The 19,781-nt window shown below is 56.1% G+C and overlaps 2 protein-coding genes across 10 annotated transcripts in view; both read left to right on the plus strand.

Moving 5' to 3' along the window:
- Positions 1-5,574, plus strand: part of BCAS3 (BCAS3 microtubule associated cell migration factor) — a 349,601-nt gene extending 344,027 nt beyond the window's left edge. For 3 of the 9 annotated variants that reach the window (XM_054085103.1, XM_054085105.1, XM_054085106.1), the window contains one exon: positions 4,738-5,574. In XM_054085103.1, coding sequence (XP_053941078.1) covers positions 4,738-4,761 — 24 coding nt within the window. In that variant the 3' untranslated portion in view covers positions 4,762-5,574. The remainder of the gene's footprint in view (positions 1-4,737) is intronic. The other 6 variants (XR_008453135.1, XM_054085104.1, XM_054085100.1 and 3 more) reach the window with 4 other exon arrangements.
- A 3,558-nt stretch (positions 5,575-9,132) lies between these two features.
- Positions 9,133-18,657, plus strand: LOC128854203 (uncharacterized). The gene is made up of 4 exons (XM_054085397.1): positions 9,133-9,206; positions 9,396-9,462; positions 9,969-10,288; positions 16,501-18,657. The coding sequence occupies exons 1-4, from the start codon at positions 9,133-9,135 to the stop codon at positions 17,189-17,191; spliced, it is 1,152 nt and encodes a 383-aa protein (XP_053941372.1). The 3' UTR covers positions 17,192-18,657.
- Positions 18,658-19,781: the final 1,124 nt, after the last annotated feature.

Consider the following 19,781-nt stretch of genomic DNA (forward strand, 5'->3'; position numbering starts at 1 on the left):
CAGCAGAACAAGGGACGGGACCGTCGGGCGGTTGGGAATATCAGCAGAAAGCGATGCTTGGTGGGAGGTTTCGTTTTCAATTTCTCGTGCAAGGAAGGCTGCGCCGGTGCTGCTCTGCGGGCAGGCCTCTTGGAAGCAATGCCAAGCGGAGAGCAGACAGCATTTGCATTGCAACACTTCCAATGTCCCGTAGCTCTCCGAGTGGCGTCGGTAGTTCTGCGGCCCCTAAGCATGCGGGACACTGCAGGGCCATGGGACGGGGACGGATGCTGGCCATCGTGGCACTTTCCTCCCCCTGCCCTGGACCACAGCTCCTCCCTACGCCAGCAGCAGCGAGGATTCTTAGTGCTGCTGCCGTCACCACAGCGGAAAGCACGTGTGCCCTGAAAATCTCTGTTATTCTGGGACCCTGGGTGATGCCAGCGGTGCCCATTACTGTTACTGTCAAAAGTGCAGGCAAGGCTGTTCCCAGCTCCCCTGAAGTGACTTTCTCCTCATGGCTTCAGCAGATGTTCCTGCTCCATCGTCTTTTTTTCCTGTCTTTTTTTTGTTGTTGTTGTTTTTAGGGCAGTCAGGACTTTGTGAGTCCTTTCCTCCAGGGACATGGGCAGGTTTTAGTATTTACGTTTCCAGTATTAGCATTTATTTGTATTTGTGTTTGTTTTTCACGGGCTTTTGAAAGCCTCGGGGAGCCATTTATGGGGCCAAAATAATGCAAGTGCTGGGCTTCTCACAGTATTTCATTTCCTTGATAGTGGAAATGCTACGAGAAGAACAGGTCTCATGTTATTTTGACCCCATAAATAGCTCCCAGAGGCCCCTTTCTTCCTTCTCCCACCCACTCCCCCCCAAATCAAATATTTAGGTTTCTGCAAAGCCTGACTTCTCAACCCTGGTTATCTTGCTTCAGCAGAAGCAAATTGCAGTTATTACAAAATAGCCAGAGAGTCTATAAGGCCGAATGGGTTTTATATGATGCGCAATTTGTTGGCTACTGTACAAGTTCATTAAAGTGTATCATAAGAGGTTGTTTTACTGGTACATTTAAGGAAGTTAATACATCTCGACAGTGGATGCATGGGGGAATGCAGATACAATAACCCTCAGACATGCTGGGGCCAAGTCCATTCCTGGCCTAACTCCACCGAAGTAAACGAAATCACTCGCTGGCCAGCCGTGTCCTGCTCTGCCGGCGGTGCTGAGCCTTGATCCTGCGCGGCCGCTGCTGCTCCAGGCTCTCATCCCTGCCTTTCTAGAGGGGGATGATCCTGGATTTTGCTTCTGTATTGTTTTTCAGTAAGCGTGTTCCCAGCGCAGAGGACGTCGGTGGTCCGACTGGTTGTGTGACATGTCTTATTTAGCTCTGGGAAGTATTTCAGCTCCGTTCAGCTGTGCCGCAGGGCTTGGCTGCTCCGTGCAGCACTGCCTGCGCTACCTGTCTGTAAGGACCTGCCTCTCCTGACCCCCAACAGCCCCGCTACACCCGAGTGGCTTCTTCTGCGCTTGTCGGGTCGATCAGAAATCAGCCCTCAGCTTTATACCCCATAGCAGGAAGGGTGTCCCCAAGCCGCTCCCGGGCTTCTCCGAGTTTCTCGTGGGAATGGCATCGATGTTCCTGTGCAGGTGCTTCTGCCTTTGTCTGCTGGAAGGTCTGAGGGAATGAGTAGAAGGTTGCATTGGACTTTTTTTTTTCTATTCTATTTTTTATTAGTGAAACGGCTGAAAAAAAAAATGGACTGATTTGAGGGAATGTAGGAAAACGTGCCGGCTGTGGTCCCAGGGGTCGTACGTGCAGTGCAGGTAGGCCCTGGTGAGCGTGTCATGGCTAATTGCACGTCTCTTGTGACCCGGCCGTGCACAAGAGCCAGGCTGGGCGAGGGCAAGAGCCCAATTTCCTGAGCGCAGCGGTGCTTTCTGCTGCAGCGCTCAGGAGTTTTACAGTGCTTTCTTAGGTATCAGAATACATTGCTCGTCTGCCTCGCTGTGTAATTGGTTCCAGAGAGAGCGGATTCGCGATGCGGGGCTGTTTGAGAGCGCCCCGACTCCTTTGCCCGAGGGATTGTGTCCGTGTACCGTCGGCGGTGTTTGGGATGGCAGCTCCGATAAGGGAGCTCCCCTGGTTTTTAGCTCTGCGCAGGCTGGAGGAGAGGAAGACTTCCCCTCCGGTTCCTCTTGAGCCTTTGTATCTCTTTCACCTCTCGTTTATTCCCTCTCTGTTGCTGATGGAAGGGGTTCACGTGCCTGACGGCAGCAGGAGGAGCGGCGGTGGGGCCGATGGCACAGCCAGGAGGGACCCCAACCTGCTCGGCCAGGCCCTGCGCCCACCGCTGGGCCTCGCTGCTGCCTTGCCCGTGCTTTTCCCTGGCTGGCATCAGTCTCTGCAGTGCCACCCCCTGGCAGGCCCCGCTGCACAAATCCCACAGCCCCCCCAAAGCCACCTTTGGAGCCCGGATTCCCTCCGATCGCATCCCGAGAGGGAATGCGATCCCACACGAATCACCCAAGGACGGGCAGGAGCTGGCGGGAGCCACGGGGCTAAGGGGAAACCGGTGCTTCCCTCGCTCCTTCCCTCTCCTTTCTTTCGGTACGGTTACTGAAAACACAGCGTTTCCCTGCAAATCAATTATAGCTTAAAAAGAAAGAGGGAGAAGTAACCCCGTAAGGAGTTCAGCAGTCCAAAGACTGTCTGGGGAGCCCCAGCCTGCGCGGTGCGGGCGATGGCTGCCCAGCGCCGGAGAGCTCTGACGTGGGACATTTAACCGAAGCCAGCTGTGAGCGGAGGGAGATAAAAGCCCCAAATCAGACAGGATAAGCACAGTATTAGTGTGGGATACGCCACTCATTTCTGATTTAAATTACTGTTTTTACTTCCTGAACTCATGGGAGAGTAAGGATGTGAGGAAAATGAAGAGGTTTAGACATGGACATTCCTTCACCAAATGCTGGAAAGAAATTGTGATTAATACAGCTGAGGTCTTTATCATCGCTGCTGATAGGGTGACCAGTTCCCTGCTGATTTGTTTCTCGTGTATCCTAGGCAGATTATCTGCATTGCAAGTTACCTCCACGATCAAGGATTAAATCTCCTAGCCCTGGTTTGCTAGGTGTACACTCGCCTGGCTGCCGTCCCTGTGGTGCCCAGGTAGAAGCAGGGGCTGTGCAGTGTCTGAGGATGCTTAAGTGTCTGAGGATGTTTAAGGAACGGGTGGATGAGGTGCTGAGGGACATGGTTTAGGGAGTGTCAGGAATGGTTGGGCTCGATGATCCAGTGGGTCCTTTCCAACCTGGTGATTCTGTGATGCTGGAGCAGGATGCTTTTTGTTTTAGCGAAGAACTGACGTCCTGCTTTTGCCGGGCACTTTGTGCATAGATCTGTCCTCACTGATCTATGACACTGTGGAGTCCTGTTGCAGCAGAAGGACTGTCGTGGTGTTCACAAAAGGTTAAATCTTCTGGCGTGGGCCAGAGGTGTGCAGATGGCAGAGGTGCAGAAATGTTTAGCAGAGAGCAAAGCAGGCACTGCTCCTCCAGCTCCTGTGTCTGTGGCTCCTTTCCACCCCTATCCAAGCAAAACCCTTGCTGCCGGGTCAGGGAAAGCTGCCTGTCTGCTCCAGGGGTTTGCCCCTCTGCCTTCCATGCACGACGCTGCGGTGTGCAGCAGAGGAGGGGTTTTTTTCTCATTCCCCTTTGGCAGTAGAGGAATTTGCCTGAAGCTCCTGTTCCTGTCTGGTTCCCTCCAGCACAGGCTGCCCAAGGAGCAGCCGACGGAAGTCGCACTTGGGGCCGCGCGTTGCAACTCGCCAGAATATTTCTTGTAACCTGTCACCGCATGTCTGGGAGAGGATTCCTGCCGTGTACGTGGGGCTCTGCCTAATCTCACCACTGCATGCCGCCGCTGAGTGCTGGCCGGGGTGATGCTGCCCAGCGGCGCTGCTGCACGCTGCCACTGAGTCAACTGTTGGGTTCAAGTGGCTCACAGAGAGGCCATGGTTAGAAACGATGCTCTGCACACACAAAAATCCTTGCATTTCAAGATTAGGGAACAAGAAAGGCTTTGAGAGGTCAGCGAGGGGAGATGTCTGGGTATGTGTGTGACCAGGAGAGGGAAAGCCACAGTCAGGCCTGCTTTCTCTTTGGCTTTGAGGCACAGCTCGGGCATGCAGAACAGGGGATATTTTCTCTTTGGCTTGAAAAAGCGGAGTTATTTATGTCCATTTGTGCAGGATAAAGGGTTGTGGAAAGTCCCTGGTGTTCCCAAGATGAAGAATTGCAGTGGTTGTGCTCTACTGGTACACACCACCAGTAACCAGCACTGCTGCCTCCCCAACTCCCCTCCATCTCAGCAGCGTTGCTGCGAAGGTGTTTCATCACCTGCCACCGTTCCCTTTGCACCCTGCTCAGCGCAGCTGTGAGCATCGTCACCATCGAGTCCTGATGTGTCATGAGTCAGCGCCCCTGTCCCCAGGAAAGGGATTGCTCTGTTAGGCAGCGTGTGACGTCTCCATCCAGCTCCATTCCGGCTTAGCTGAGCTGTGAGCCCGGCACATGGCAGAGAAGTAGACCCAGGAGCTGGGATGCCTCTGGAGTGATTCATCAGATCACCCTGGTAAAGATGGATGATGAGCGAATGTTAGAGCAATGACAGAGTAAACAAATTTGTCAATGATGCGGCCATCTGATGGCACTCTGGGTTTATCTGAAGTGCTAACCAGGACCTGCTCTCTCTTCCCATTGCAGAGCTTCAGCGAGAGGGAAGCATAGAGACGCTCAGTAACAGCTCCGGTTCCACCAGCGGCAGTATCCCACGCAACTTTGATGGCTACAGATCACCTCTCCCGACTAACGAAAACCAGCCCCTCAGCCTTTTCCCCACAGGATTCCCTTAAATTAGCCGAACATCAAGGGAACATCCAGACAGGGGAGCGAGCCGCCTCTCCGCCTAAACAATCCCAATGTCTGTCACCTGCCGGCTTGCTGCTGCGCTGGATGGTTCTCGTTACCCTGATAAATATTGACGACTCTTAAACCTTCCTGAAACATAGTCACAAAATCTTGACTTTGTGTTCCTGTGCAATATGAAGAGACTTCGTCTTCAATCCTGATAGCTCTGCGGCTTCTTTTTTTCGCTGTGTTCAGGAAGAGGTTGATTGAAGAGAAATATATCTAAGCCTATTTTGGTCAAGCACATGGTTTCACAACCATTCTCCGCTTTTTCTTGTTGTGAGACAAAAGGAATCTCCATAACTTGGAGGAGCTCTCGCTATTTGCAGAAGTGCCGAGCATTAATGAACGAACTGGAGAGAGTGGAAACTGGAGGACTTTCTGTGGACAGGGTTGATAATGTTATTCCTTCTTCGTTGCGTCTCCTTGCTGCCCTCCTTCCCCACTGATGCTCATCAATGCCAGGAGTATTACAAATGGAAATGTTTCTTTTTGTTCTTTGGAAGAATACTCTCTCTTGCTCCAGTTTTCTTCTAGTCATGTATTTTAGAAACGTACCTAATTGACTAACTGCAGTCACAAATTTCTCATATTTGGTTATAAAAGTTGTTCATTGGAACTCAGATATCTCTGTCCAGAAATGCATGTATCATTGAATAAATCTAAGTTAAACAAGAAACTGCTTAAATGGCCATGTTCATGGAGTGTTACTGGGCTGGCTGTGGGCTTCATACATCTTCCTAGACCAGATTACGTGCATGTTTACTAACTTGAGGGCTTTAATTAAAGCCATCAGTGGATGTTTTGCAGTCAGTCTGGCTTGGGTTTACTGCCCTGCTTTCTCGGTCCTGCGTACAAGGACAGGACTTTTAAAGACTGGGTTGCTGGGTGGTGTGCCTTGCACCCGCTGAGTGCCTCTGAAGATCAACACGCGTCTCCATTCAGGTGCCTGACCCCAGCTCCAGCTCCTTGTTGCTTGGCGCCCTGCTTCTTTATCCCACTGATTTTGGACCAGGCATGCTGGAAGCAGTTACCCACCATTTATTCTGTTATAGAGGATCACATATAAGAGGTTTTGCAAACCCCTATAGTAGCCTGAACCTATATACCCTACTGAGCACGCAGAGTAAAAACTAGCGACACATAACTCTGCTGATAAAATAGTCGTGGGCTCACACATAGTAACCACACGAATTCCTACATCTCGGCCAACTTGTGTCAAGAAGCAGAGTGTGAGATGGGACTGTCAGCTTATGAAATTCCCTTCCCAATACTTGTTTTTAATAGAAGCCGTTTGAGTCATGGCAATGAGAGGAAACTATCTAAACCCACAAGCCTTTTGCCACTGTTACAGCTCAAACCAGTCACGCTGAGTGATACAGAACTGACCACCCTCTTCCTACTCCATCCCCAAACGCCAAAGATCAAATTCAGTCTCAGGCTTGATTTTCTTGTTTTTAACTATAATGCCACAGCTCAGATCTCAGAAGCTTTATTTTTCCTCTCTCTTCAGGCTCAGAAACCGCTAATAAAAACTGAGAGTCTGCAGCAATAATTTCAGTTTCTTACTTGGTTTTCAGTCAGTCCTTTCTCAAGCGAAAAAAAAGCTTCCTTGGGGTGAAATCAGAGGAGAGTTCGCCCGTAAGTAAGTACTCGCAGCTCCAGCCCGCTGGCTTTATCTGCTGTAATGCTATGTTTCTTTTATGTCCCTAAAATAATAGCTTGAAGTAAGGGGCTGAGGGTAGAGCTGGCACTGTGGACAAATGGGACCGCAGGGTCAAGTCAGTCCACACCAGTCATGATTTTTAACACAGTTCAAGCCAAGGTCAGCTCCAAAAGTTCAAACAAAATCCATATTAACACATACAGAAGGGATTGTGTTGTCACCATGCTGCTTGTTTCCTTTCAGGCTTTCCAAGGAGCAGCCGTAGGGGACAAAGTTCTTGCAAAGGAAAGACGGCCGCTCTTCTCCCTCCTGCCTTGGACAGCTTGGTTGCTGGTTCCTACACAAAGTAGGATAGCACATAACGCAGAGTGGTGTCATTGGAAATGTATTTGTTGTTGGCAGGCATTAAATCACTTTTTATAAGTGCTGCAATACAGCCATGTGGAAATTCCCAGTCTGCAATAAGCTCCTTTGAATCAGGATGTTTTGTTTAAAGTGGGGGGGGGGGAAAACCCTACAAACTGGGTCTGTACCAAAATATTTTCAGTCTGGTTCATTGAAAAGAATGTCCTAATTTCCCCACTGTTGATAGCCCCATAGCCAAACTGTTAAGAAAGCCTAGAACTTGGGGGGGGAAAAAAAGAAAGAAAAGCACACTGCTATGAGGTGGCTAATTTAAGTTTAATTTGCTGCTTTCACAGATGACCCAGCAGAATAACCACCAAGTTCCAGCTCTTCAGTGAGCCAGTGAGAGCCGAGTGTGTTGCAACGAATAACTCTGCAGAGTCTAATTGGACAATAACTTTATAGGGTCTGATTCAACACATCCCAGCAGCGCGTGGCTCACTCGCAGTGCACACCCACTCCCACCGATGGCCCCTGATCCCACAAAAGCCCCTTCCCGTTTCAGCTGGGTGCCACGTACTTCCCTGCAACGCCACATTTCCGTCACCTCAACCCCAGCAGCAATACTCTTTTAGGCACCAGGAAAGAGTATCGCTGCTCATTAACGGTGTCTTAAGGGAGTGCAGAAGCTGCTCCTAAGGGAGGTTTGCCCCTGACTTTAATGCAAGCAGCTTTCCAATCTAGGGACATGCTCCGAACCCCACTTAAAGCAAAAAATAGCCAGAAACTCGTGGTCCTCGCAGGGTTTTGGATGAGTGTCTCACGTTGCTGTGGAAATAATCCAGGTGAGTTTCTGAAATGCCAGATTTTCAAATGCAGCGGCTAGCAGGCAGTCGCAGGCAGCTCAGCAAGAATGTTGTGCCATGATATAAACCACTGGCTCCAAAAGAGCCCAAAAGACATGCTGGGCTCGCAGGTTTTTAAACTGTTTGCAGTAGTAGTAAGCAACGGCCTCCTGCTGAGTTCAAAAGGCAAAGCATCTCATTTAAAGCGGGGCAGACTGTATATCACTCTGTGCATAAAGTGGAGCTCTTGTATTAAAAGTTGAGTTCAGATTTCATGAATTAACGTGAAATATTGCTTTCTTATCCTACCCTGGTTTCTGTAATAAACACACGCATGTAGCATGCTTAAATCACGGGCGGGGAATGTTTGGCTCTTTGAAAAAGAAGTGGGAAGTCAAAGGTTCTCCAAATGTGACAGCTTGAAGTTCAAATTAAGTCAATCTCAGAACCAGCCCGGTGCCTGGGCAGAACCAGTCTTTCCTGGGGCTTTGCAGAGCACATGGGGCTCTGCCAGTGAAGCTCAGCCCTGATGAGCCCCCGACGGAGCACGGTGCTCGGCCCCAGGTAAGCTGATAAACCCCATCCTGCTGCTCCCCATCTCTCCCAGAGTCTGGTTGCCCTGCCCCGAGCAGCGTTAGCCATCCTGAGGACAAAGTCTGCTGGCGACGAGGCTGGGAGAAGGCAGGCTGGTGAGGGGAGCTGGCTGAGGGCGAAATACCGCCCAGATCTCTGTCCTCCTGCCTCAACAGAGAGCCTGGAGGAAGGCTTTGCTGCCAAGTGCAGCCGTGAAACCCCTGAACGGTGCTCCCCTCCTCTCTGACCCCTCGGAGCACGGGGCGAAACACACGGCGCTTTCACCGGGGCTTCCTTAGTGACTTTTTGAGGATCCAAACCGCATCTGCGTGGCGTCTCTACATCTATTTTCTCGCTTCTTTGCTCTGCCTCGTTGCTGTGCAGGGTAGGAAAGTTTGCGCCATTTCCTGTTGTCTTTCCCTTATGCTCCTGAGATATTGTAAAAATGTTCGGTATCCTCCAGTAGGTTGTAATCACTTCACCCTAATGTTTCACAGCTGCTAAGTGTAACTTTAAACCCAACCATTTGAGTGCTTACAATTAGTGAGTCAATGGAGCCGAGATCGGGTCTTTGTGATTGCAAAAAGAGAAAACGAAACTTGGGGTCTTTTCTGAGTTTTAATTGGATAAAATGGGAACAAAAGTTGTGGAGATGAGGGGGGGTTTTAATGCAATAAATGGTTAGTGGGTTATGTGTTAGGGCGAAATAATTGAATCCACTGCTTGGCCTGTTTCGCAGATGGAAAAGGCACCGGGACAAGCATGTGTCTGCGGCGGCAGCGCCTCTGTCCTGGTAACCGCATGCACACCCTCTCGGAGCTCCCTGCTCTCCGACTGTAGGAGCAGAGCTGAGGAGAACAGAATCCATGGAGATGAGAGGCTTCAGCTGTGCCCCTCACCTGTCCTGCCCGGGAGCTGTGGCACAGCCGGGAGGTGCTTCCTGCCCCTCCATCACCCCCCTCTCGCTCTGGTATGAAACCATTTGGCTGTGCTGGGATTTCACCGGTGGGTTTTGCCTCTCTCAGTGCCACCAGCCCTGGCCACAGGCAGAAGGCATCTGAGGATGAAGGTGCTGCGTTCCTGCAGAGCGCTGTTGGTGCTGGGAGGGGGGAAAATGACCAGAAAAAAAGCCATTAACTGGGAAAAAAAACGGTCCACAGCTCGTGAGTCCAGATGCAGAGGCAAATGAAGGAGCCAAATATGAAGGTTGACACCTCTGGAGAGGAGGGCTGCGTTGCTCCCTGCGCTGCCTGAGCCTCGTGGGGTGCGGGCACAGCCCTGCTCTGCTGGCAGCGTCGCACCCAGGCGAGGGGCAACGCCAGCGCTGATGGCCTGGTGTTTTGCAAAGTTGTTTATAAACACGTTCTAAGCCTTTCATAAAACAGCACGGGGGGGGCGTTTAATCCCATGCTGTTCGTTAACGTTAATTGAATACAAGCGTAAGCTGAGGCTCCTATGGAAAAGTCCTTTCAGCCCAACAGGGTAAACCCTCCTTTGGCTGAGGTTACTGGGTTTGTTCCCGCTCAGCGCTCCCGCCTCCTGCATGTGTTTGGAGCAGGGTTCAGTTACACCAGAAAATGCCTTTACCCTGGTGAAAGCAAAGGGCAGGTCGTAGCAGGGGTGCAAGTCACCAGCTCCGGAGCTGGGCGGTGGACACGGCAGGGTCGGCGTCTCCCCTGTCCCACACGGTGCTTGGCTGCAACTCTGACCCTCCAACGCCGTGCGCGAGCAGGGTCAGCGCTGGAGCTGGTGTTTCGCACTGTGGGGTACGGGATGGGGAGGTGCCGGCTGTCCCCCACTTGGGGTTCATACCACACACGTGCTGTTCCTGGCTGGGCTTCGGCATTGATACCGTCCCATCAATTGCCACCCTCTCCCTTGCTGCGCTCAGACGTAATTTGAAGCTGTGCATCTGTTGGTGAGTTCCCAGGCTGATTTTTTTTGCCTTTCTTGGGAATTTCTGCAGCAGGAAATGACACTGAAATACTGATGGCCCCGTGCAGGTCACAGGCAATGGGTTGGTCCAAGCAGCCGCGGTGAGCTGCCTGCAGACGACCCCTGTGTGCTGTGGGCCAGGACCGTTCCGATGGCTGCGGAGCCGCCTGCCTGCGCTTCCCCACGCCAGGGAGCATCCAATGCCTGTGCCCATGCCGTGAGCCGAGTCCTGCAGGGCTCCCAGCTATTGCTGGGGACTACAGATGCTCAGCAATTCCTGGTGTGCTCGCAGCACCTTGCAGCATCCGGCTCTCTCAAAGGTGGCAGCTCCATCCCGGACAGGTTCATCCTCCGGCAGCTCTGGCTGGGGTGACCACTGGCCTCACTGGGCGGTCACCACAGTGGGCAGGGCAGGGGGTTTCCAGCCTTCCCTGTCCCCTCTGCCTCCTTCCCCTCATCCTGTTGAGTTTCATCGCGTTTCTGGAGCTGGGCACGGCGCAGCAGGGACGCTGCTCCTTGGCAGCCCTCCCTCCCGGGGAGCGCTCCTGCCACCTCGCCATAAATACTAATTAATAGCAAAGCCCTGGTCAAGATCAAGGAGGAGGCTCTGAATTTTCTTGGGAACTTTGCTGTCTGAAAGGTATCTTAAATATTCTCTAGCGCTCAGCCTATCAGTGGGTCAATTATACAGCGAGCAGTCATAAGAAGTTAATTTCTAATTTAATACAATGTTAAAAGGTTGTCAGGTTAAAATCTAATCTATAAACGAGACATGAAACGTCTCTTTAAAACGAGTGTCACGAACTGGTCCTGGCTCAAACCACAGGCTGCTGCTGCTTCTATAGGATGTAATTGCTTCCCAGTGAGTATTTACAATATTATTATAGGATGGCGATAAAAGGCCAGTGCCAGCCATGCCCGCACAGCAGCCGGTGCCAGCTGGGTGCTAATCCCACTCCCACCCTGGCCCCTCTCCCCCTGGACCCTTCTCTGAGGAGGTGAGAAGTGCTGGCTCCTGCATCTCCGCTCCCACTCTGTGCTGCGGGAAGCAGGATGCGGGAAGAACCCATCAGGTTTTCACTTAAATAAAACCTTGAGGTCAAGGGGAACGGTGACCTCCGTGATGTGTTTTGGAGGGAGTACAAATGTCTCTCTACCCCCCTGGCAAGGAGGGCTTCTCAGCCTGGCACTGCAGCGTTTCACCAGCCCCTGCGAGGTGCCAAACCTGACAGTCCAGGGGAGAAATGATGGGCAAGTGCATTCGGTTTTTGAACAACGTGGAGAGAGGACTTTGGCAAAGTTTCGCTGTGGGCTGAAAGTTGTGAGCCGCATTCAGACCAGCGGCTTCATTCAAGCAGAAAACCAGAGGCAGCACCTGCAGCCTGGGGTGAAGAGCTGCCCCCCTGCCCTGCCCCGCTGCCCACCACCCGCTCCCCCTACGCCCTCCACGGGAGAGACGGGCAGGATGCGGGCAGGGGGTCCGGACACATCCCACTGCCTCTCCTCCCACTCCCTGGGTGTCCACATTGCAGCCACCTCTCAAGGTACATTGAATTTTGCTCCTTTTGTTGTCAAAAGGGGAAAGTCCAGCCGTCATGTGGAAGTGATGCCATTGTCCCAGCCGGGCAGCCGGCCGGACCACGAGACTCCTGCTCCTGGTAGTACACAGTATCTGTGGGAACTGAGCAGGATCAGGGCTGCCCTGGCCAGGCTCAGCCGAAAAACACCGTGCGACATCCCACCAGAGGCCACGCAACTGGCTTTGAAATGATGTGGGTTTACTTTCCAGTAGGAATCTTACCAACCCCAAAGCTTCGGATTAGGTAGGGTGGTATCTGAGCTCTACGCCCATAAAGCTCTGCAAGGTGGGGTCTTCCTAAAGAAGACCAAAATTTTGATGGAAGCAGAGGAGCACTGCAGCGAGGGCTGCGGGGAAATGTCGGGTAATGTTATACTGGTGTAAAAGGGAGGGAGGTGGCGATGTGCGGCTCTGGGCTGACCCGTGAAGCTGCAAGGGATGCGTGCGCTCTGCTGCAGCCCCTCCACTGGCCAGGACTACTTCCCTGAGTTTTCTGGTAATTTCTGCTCTTCTTTGTAATTGAGAAAAGCTGCTGATGAACATCTGCGCAGGCACTGTCGGCTCTGAGCTGGCTGCCGGCGTTGTTAGTGCTTGCGCTGCCAGTGCTTTGATGTGTGCGTGATCCACGGGCTTGGCCGGGGCCACCGCGCAGATGCTGCCGGTGGGTGGTGCGACGGGTCCCACGCCGGCACGCGGTGAGCTGGGACAGCACCTGACGCATCTGTGCAAACAGCAGCCCCCACGGGAAACTCCCCACGCCTCCTTGCCAGGGCTCAGGAGGTGACCTCCCCTGCTTTCATCCGCAGAGGAAGGTCCCCGGAGGCGGACAGGGAGGTCAGCTCAGGTGCTTCTCTCCACCCCATCGGCGTAAGGGCAGAGGGATGTGATGCCCACGCGCTGCCCGGCACAGCAGAGCCCCTCCTCGCCGGTGCAAAGGAGAAGCCGGGCAGGCAAAGCCACGGGAGGGCTTTTGCAGGCACGGTGTGGCCCGGGGAGCGCAATCTGTGGCCTTAATCCCGCCGTGTCCTGCGCGCTCTCAAATCCCCTTCACTTCAATGAGCGCTTGTAGTGTCAGGCCTGCGCCGGGCGAGACGGCGCGCGGGGATGGCGAGGAGGATTTGCTCAAGAGGCACTGTTTTTAAGGTGCGATTTGAAGGATGGAAGACAGATGGCAACTGGAGAGGACAAACGGATCAAGTGAAGGGTTTGTTTTCAGCGTGGAGGGGAAGACACGGGAGGGAATCACTGCTGGCTACAAAATGGGGGCTATTAATACCTGCAGCATCTCACGCCTCGCCCTTAGCCCGGCGAGGCAGGATCCTGACGCGCCGCCACGGCGGGGCAGACGCTGGCCCCTGCGCCGGGCACAAGTGTGGGTTTTTCTGCCGTGATGAATTGATCCCAGCTAGTGCTGAGTGTCCCCAGACAAAGCTGGGAGAGGGGTTTATTAGCCGGACGGCGGCACTGCCATTGTCCCTCCTATCTTTTCTTCCCTTTCAGCCTCCCTCCCAGTGGCCCAGGTCTCAAAGACCATGTGTCAAGAGATTAGTGACCTGCACCAAGGGCAATTGCTTGCTTTGTGCCGGCAGGCCGGCGTCAGGACTGTTATTTACTTGTTATTTGGTGCTGCCTCCGTTGAGGTATCCATGGAAAAGGCGCCCGGAGAGCAATGTGCCGGCCTGCAGAGCACACCGGGCTGAGGAGCTGGGAGAGCAGACGCTCCACGGTAGATGGTTTTGGTCTGCTGTGTGCCCACACCGAGACCCCCGAACCCCCCGGGGTGGTTGGTGCGGGAGCCCTTCACCTACAGAGAAAAGAGGAAAAAGCAGAGTTGTTTTCAGGAAAATGAAACGCAGCACAGAAATGCCGGAGCACCTCACTGGGCACAGAACCGGAGCCGAGGCCGTGATGGGGCATTGCCCCGTGGCAGTCTCAGTTTGCGGACTTGTGTTAAAAAGTAAACGATGGGAAGAGTCCGGCCCGTCTGCAAAGCCCTGCACTGCCTTCCCATGGTTCTGGCAAAGAGCAACTCAGAGGAGCGCTGGGTTTTGAGGAAATGTGAGTAAAAATGATGAGAGTTGGCCCTTCTGGGCAGCGCTGGGTATTCGTCAGATTTGTTTATGGTGAAACACCCGCAAAATGGACAGGTGCAATAAGAAAGCGTATTCCTGCCCATGATTTATTCTGGTTTTATTTTCTCATCGGTGAAATGCACTCTCCTATAAACACAAGACGGTGATTTTCTGCAATCTGAAAAAAAAAGTCAAACCGAGACCAAAACCACAACTCATGTGACCTGGGAACGGCAGCGTCAGATCCTGCTTTAGATGTGATTTCAAACGCCTTCCCAGATCCTGTCTGAAGCGGACAGGCCAAGATGCGAGCGCTGCTCAGCCCTGCGCACCCAGGGCTGTGTCACTTGCCCCTCTTTTGATGCTGTAACTTCTGCCAAGCTCCTGGCTCCAAGCACTGGACAGGGAGCTTCTGGAGGCGAAGGGATGGGTGCGGAGGGGATGGGTGACCCCCCCTGAGGCTGCGCATTCCCCCTTCCAGGGGCAGCTGGGGGGGGATTGCTCCCACCAGGCAGAGATCAAAAATATAAGAAACAAGGGAGAAAACCGGAGGGGCAGGATCCAGCCCTGCCCTGGGGTCTCCTCCAGGGTTTGCAGCCTGGGTACGGGGGGAGGGCGATGGGGGGGCTGCAGCTCTGCCCGCCCCCTCGGAGGCTGCACCGAGACCCCTCGGATTTCCCTTTTTTTCCCCTTTCCCCGAAGCGGTGCGGCCGCCCCCGCCCTGCCCGGCCCCGCCGCTCCGCTCCCGGCCACCAAAACCGCCTTTTCTGCCCTTTTTTTCCCATCCCTTCTCGCCCAGAGTCCGGAGCCGGCCCGGCCCGGGGGCTGCGGGCACGATGCGGCTCAGGATGCGGGACGGGCTCAAATCCTCCCCTTCGATCCCGCAGAGGACCCTGACAGCGGTCCTTTATCAAATACCGCCGTTTGCTGAGATCTTTCCCGCACGGGACGGAGCGCGGCCCCGGGCTCTCCCGCTCTCTCCTCCCGGGGAGACCGCAAACGCCGCAAATCGACTCTTACGGCTCGTTTGGGATTTTTAGGAAGCACTCACCCTTTCTCAGGGCTGCGCAGCGCGAGCTCCATCACTCGCTGCAGCCCGAGCCGGGACACGAGAGATTCCCCACTTAGATGCTTGTGTATTAATTTTCCCAGAAATTTTATGCATATTCTATTACTTTCCAAGGGCTGATTTTAACGTTATTATGAACTTCTCAACGAGCAAAACTCCTGCTAATTTGGAGCTTTGGAGCCAGCTCTGCCTGACCTCGCGTTTGAGACGGGGAAGGGCTGCAGGCAGAGGGGATTGCAGGAGAGGCAGCTGCACAGCCGGCAGTTTCGGTATCACCGGGAGCGGCTGCGCTCGGAGAACCTGGGCGGTGTTTATTTTTACCGATAAACACCTCTACAGCCCCCGAGCCCGAGGGGACGGGCCGACACAGCCCCCCCGGGCTGCGGGCGCGGGGCGCCCCGACGGGGCGGACAGCTCGGCGGCTCCGTTTCCCCCCCCGCGGGAGCCCATCCGCGGTCAGGAGCAGGGGTGCTCGCCCCCAACCCCATCCCGTGACGGCGAGGAGGCGGCGGTCACGCCGTTATCCCGAGGATTACGTGCCCCGGCCGGGATGTGACACACTTTCTCAAATGGAAGTTTTTTAAACAGAGGGATTTGTATGATCCCCCCTTCCTATCCTCGCTCCATCCCCGTCCCCAGCGGTGCCCTCTCGGTCCCCCCCCGCGCTGGCAAAGGCCACCACAGGGGCTCCCGTCTCCTTTTAAGGCAGTGGGTTCGGTGCGTGAGAGAGATAATAATAATAATAATAATAATAATAATAATAATAATAATAATAATAATAATAATAATATAATTTAAAAAATCAAGGGCTGAGCGGGCTCCTGGAGGTAACGGAGGATGCGTCCCCCACGTCGAGCGCGGGGTGCGCAGGGGCCGCCCGGCCGGGGTCACACGCCACCCGTCCTGACAAACAGGCTGGAAAATGTGTTTATAAGTTGTTCAAACTCTGGATAAACTTGAGCGGCGTTTGTGTCTGCGTCTCCCCGCCTGTTGTGATTTTCCAGAAATCTGGATTACTGGAAATATTTTCTTTAAAGCTGGAGAGAAATCTAAACAGTGTGAGGGCAGGGGGAGCTCGGGGGGTGCCGCGCTGGCGGGGCTCCTCGGGTTTCCCCTCGACGGGGCGCGCAGCTCCGCGCCCGCGCAGCGAGAGGAGGAGGGACGGCGGCGCGGGGCTGCTGTCGGGTCAGGCGTTACCCTCGTCGCCGTCGTTAAAAGCGCATCAGGCGGGCGCCGGTGCCCCGCAAACCCCGGGAGGCGCGACCCCTCCTCGCTGCCCCCTCGACGGGCTCTGGAGCGCATCCCGGGCAGGAGGCGTTTTCCCGGGATCTCGTGGGGTTAAGGGGATCCCCACCCCGCCGAGGGGTGCGAGGGGCGGTGCGGGGAGGTGGGGGGGAGGCGGAGTGGGGTGAGAGCAGGTGGGGGAGAGCAAACGAGGGCAGTTTCGTTACACGTGGGTTTATTTTCCTCTCCAGGTGGAGGGGGAGGAGGGGATCCGCGGAAGCCGTCAGGGCTGGGAGGGGGCCCTGCAGTCATCGAACGTCTCCTGCGGAGGGGAAGGACTTTCTCCGACCCGGGGACGGGGCGCAGGGAGCTCCCAACCCCGCACCTGCGATTTCGACCCCAGGTCTGTCTGTCTGTCCCGCGAGGACCCCAGCCCGGCGGCCCCGGCCCTCCGCTACACTTCCCTTTCCCGCTCCCGTTTGGGTCCCCCCCCTGCTCGAGCAGCCCCTCCTGTCCGTCCTCCCCGAGCGCACGGGGGAGTCCCTTGCCGTGGCATCAGGGCTGGGAAGGGGAGGGGGCCGACGGCTCGCCTTCGCCACGGGAAAATCCCTTTCTCCTGGAGCCGAGCGCCCGCGGCCGGTGCGCCCCGTCGGGGGGGAGCCCTCCCCGGGGCGCGGGGCCCCCACAGCCCGGTGCAGCCGGGAGGAGGGGAAGGCGGAGGCCCGACTGCTTGTGAGAACTGTTATTTTTCATCAATCACCCGCAATTTGTGTAAGTGCCCCGGACAGGACACCAGCCGTCCTGCTGGCTGAGGTCACGGAGACAACACAGCGATGGAGAAGAGCAAATTGCATTTGCTCACCAGCTCTCAGATCCAAATTACGGCCCTCGCATGGCGCGGGGAAGGGAGCGAAAGGTCCATGTGACATGAGGGAAATATGAAGGACTTTGACAGGTCTTAAACGGCCTGGCGCCAAGGCCTAAGTCTACCGGCTAAAAATAGAAAAGGGATGATGAGTGGAGATGGGCAGAGATGAAAGGGGAAGAGCGAGCGGGGCCGCGGAGCGGGTGGGGTCCTCCCGGCCCGGGATGGAGTCCCGGGGCTCCGCTGATGCAAGAAGGCATTTTCGGTGTCCCCCCCCAGCCCGGGGACCACTTGCCAGCAGAGCCGAGCGCTGCATCGCCCTGGGGCTGGCGAGGAAAAAACCTCTGTGGGAAGAGGCCGGTGCAGGTAACACCGCTCGTTCCCGATCCCCGCCACAAGGCTGTCCTCGGGGCGGCAGGAAGAGCTCGTCTGTCCCTGCCCGGTGCCCGTTCGCGGATGGGGAGGACAGGGTGATGCTGGGTCTCGCCCGCCCCGTCCATGAGTCGGATCCCCGCCCGTAGGGCTGGAACGGCCGCAGCAGCGGGTGCCCGGCTCCCCGGGAGCCCCCACCTCCTGCAGACCCATCGGTGGGCTCTTCTACAGAGGGTCGAGGAGACGAGGCTGTTCTGGATCGGTTTTATTTTGCAGGCGAGGGTGTTTGCGACCTTACAGCAGTGCGGGGACCCCCCGCTCTGGGCTGGAGGAGAGGCGACCTTTCCTCGCGGGGACCCGGCTGCCTCCGGCCCCCCGACGGGACGTGGCCCGCAACCTGGGGACAATGAGACGCTCCGGGTTTGCTTCGTGAGGGGGAATTGAAAAAAAAAATATATATATATATACAAGCGAGCCCCACTTTTGCCAAAGTTGCCGTCAGCAGTTTTCCGCAGCGGAGAGAAATCAAAGTCCACTCTAGATTTCAGTCCTCGCTCCCCGTTCAATGGTCAGCGGGACCCCCCCGGCCCTGGGGCAGCCCCGGGAGGACTCGCGGTGCCCGCCCCGTCGGGGGGACAGAGGTGAACCTGCCGCGGGACACGGGCAGGTTGTCAACGCCGCCGGGAAGAGCCCGGGGCTCGCGTTTGGACTTTGCGTAGCGAGCAGGAACCGCTATGGGCAGGAGGAACCCGGGGTGGGGGGGTGAAGAGGAGAGGTCGGGGTGAGGGGGAGGCACCCAGGGGATCCCCGCACGTCCCTCCCTGCAAGGGGAGCAGCGAAACGCGGGCAGAGGGCTTCGGAGCGGCCGCGCCCCGCTGAGCATCCGCGGAGCTGCGGGGCACGGGGGGGGCCGGGCTGGGGGGCAGAGGAGGGGGCCGTCCCCCACCCGCCGCCCCCCCCAGCCTCGGCGGGGGCGGAGGGGGCAGGAGCCTTGGAAGGATGGCAGGGCGCTTTTTGAAGATTTGGGGGTAAATATGAAGTGACAAGAGACGGGTCTTTATTGTGAGGGCTCAGCCGCCTGGCGCCAGGGCCCTCTTCAGCCACCGCGGCCCTCAGTTAATCAGCGCCGATCTCCAAACCGACCTCTCCGCGGGGACACCCACCGCGCCCGCCCCCCCCCGGCCCTAATCCCTCAGCAAACAGCCCCGGCGGGTCCCCCTCCTCCTTATCTGCCCCCCCCCCCCCCCCCCGCCCGGGTAAACAGCCCCTCAGTTCCCCCACTCCCGGTCGCGCACCCGACGGGGTTTGCGCCTCGGCCGTGGGGCTGCGGGCAGGACCCCCCCCTTCTCCCGTCGGAGCGGCTGCCGGCAGGGCGGGGGGCCACGGCAGGGAGCGACTCACCGCGCTGGAGGTCGCCGCTCTGGGCCGCCCCGTCGGTGCTGCGCGGCATCGCTGCGCCCCCACCGCCATCGGCTCTCCGGGTTCTGTCGGGAAAGCGGCAGCCGCCGAGCTCCCCCCCGGCCGCTCCCCCCGCCCCGGCCCGCCGCCCCCGCCGAGGCCGGAGGGGCCCCTCGGCCCCCCCTCCCCCGCGGCTCCGGGCGCCGCTCCCCGCTCCGCCGAGGCGGCTCCGCGCTGTCCCCGCACCGGCCGCTCCCCGGGCTCGGCGCGGCCAGGGCTGACCCGGTATGCGGAAAGGAGCGGGGGGTGGGATTTCGAGCACTTTTCTCTGTCATTGGTTAATATTTTATTCTGTTGACATGTTTTCTTACTGCCGATGCTTCCGACACCTTCTTTTTTTTTTTTTTTCCTTCTTTTTTTTTTTTTTTCCCCTTCTTCCCTTCCTCCCTCCCTCCTCGCCCCCCCCCCCCCCTCCCCTCTTGGCCGGAGCTGTCAAAACCACGCCTATGCAGATCCACAATTGGTCTGAAACGCGTAAAATCAGCAATCAAGGGGGCTTGGCTCATTAGCGGGCGGATCAGAGCAGGAAGGACATGTGAGATAGTCACAGTTTTACAGAGATCAGGACAAGATCTCACCGGTTTTCCACTCGGGCTCCTTTTTAGCCATGAGCAGCCCTCGCCCCAGCGCCGTCCCTGGAGCGCGCAGCCGGGCCGGGGCGCAGCCGGGGCCCGCGGGGGTGTGAGGGCAGCGCGGCCGCCCCTGCCCCTGCCCCGCCGCCGCTTTTGTTTCTATTTTAGTGTCGGGAAGGACTTCACCGGGAGGGCTCTCTCCCTCGCTCGCTCTCCCTCGCTGCAACAACAACAACAAAAAATAAGGACCTACTGTCTCCCCTCC

The sequence above is a fragment of the Cuculus canorus genome, chromosome 20 (assembly GCF_017976375.1).
Source record: "Cuculus canorus isolate bCucCan1 chromosome 20, bCucCan1.pri, whole genome shotgun sequence".
NCBI classification, from domain to species: domain Eukaryota; kingdom Metazoa; phylum Chordata; class Aves; order Cuculiformes; family Cuculidae; genus Cuculus; species Cuculus canorus.

What these genes read in the sequence shown, in the direction of transcription:
- LOC128854203 (XM_054085397.1), top strand. Translation starts at nt 9,133, where the DNA reads ATGTGTCTGCGGCGGCAGCGCCTCTGTCCTGGTAACCGCATGCACACC. An exon ending in CTGCGTTCCTGCAGAGCGCT is followed by an intron (nt 9,463 to 9,968) that starts GTTGGTGCTGGG and finishes CCCTGGTGAAAG; the next exon opens with CAAAGGGCAGGTCGTAGCAG. An exon ending in TTGAAGCTGTGCATCTGTTG is followed by an intron (nt 10,289 to 16,500) that starts GTGAGTTCCCAG and finishes TTTCCTCTCCAG; the next exon opens with GTGGAGGGGGAGGAGGGGAT.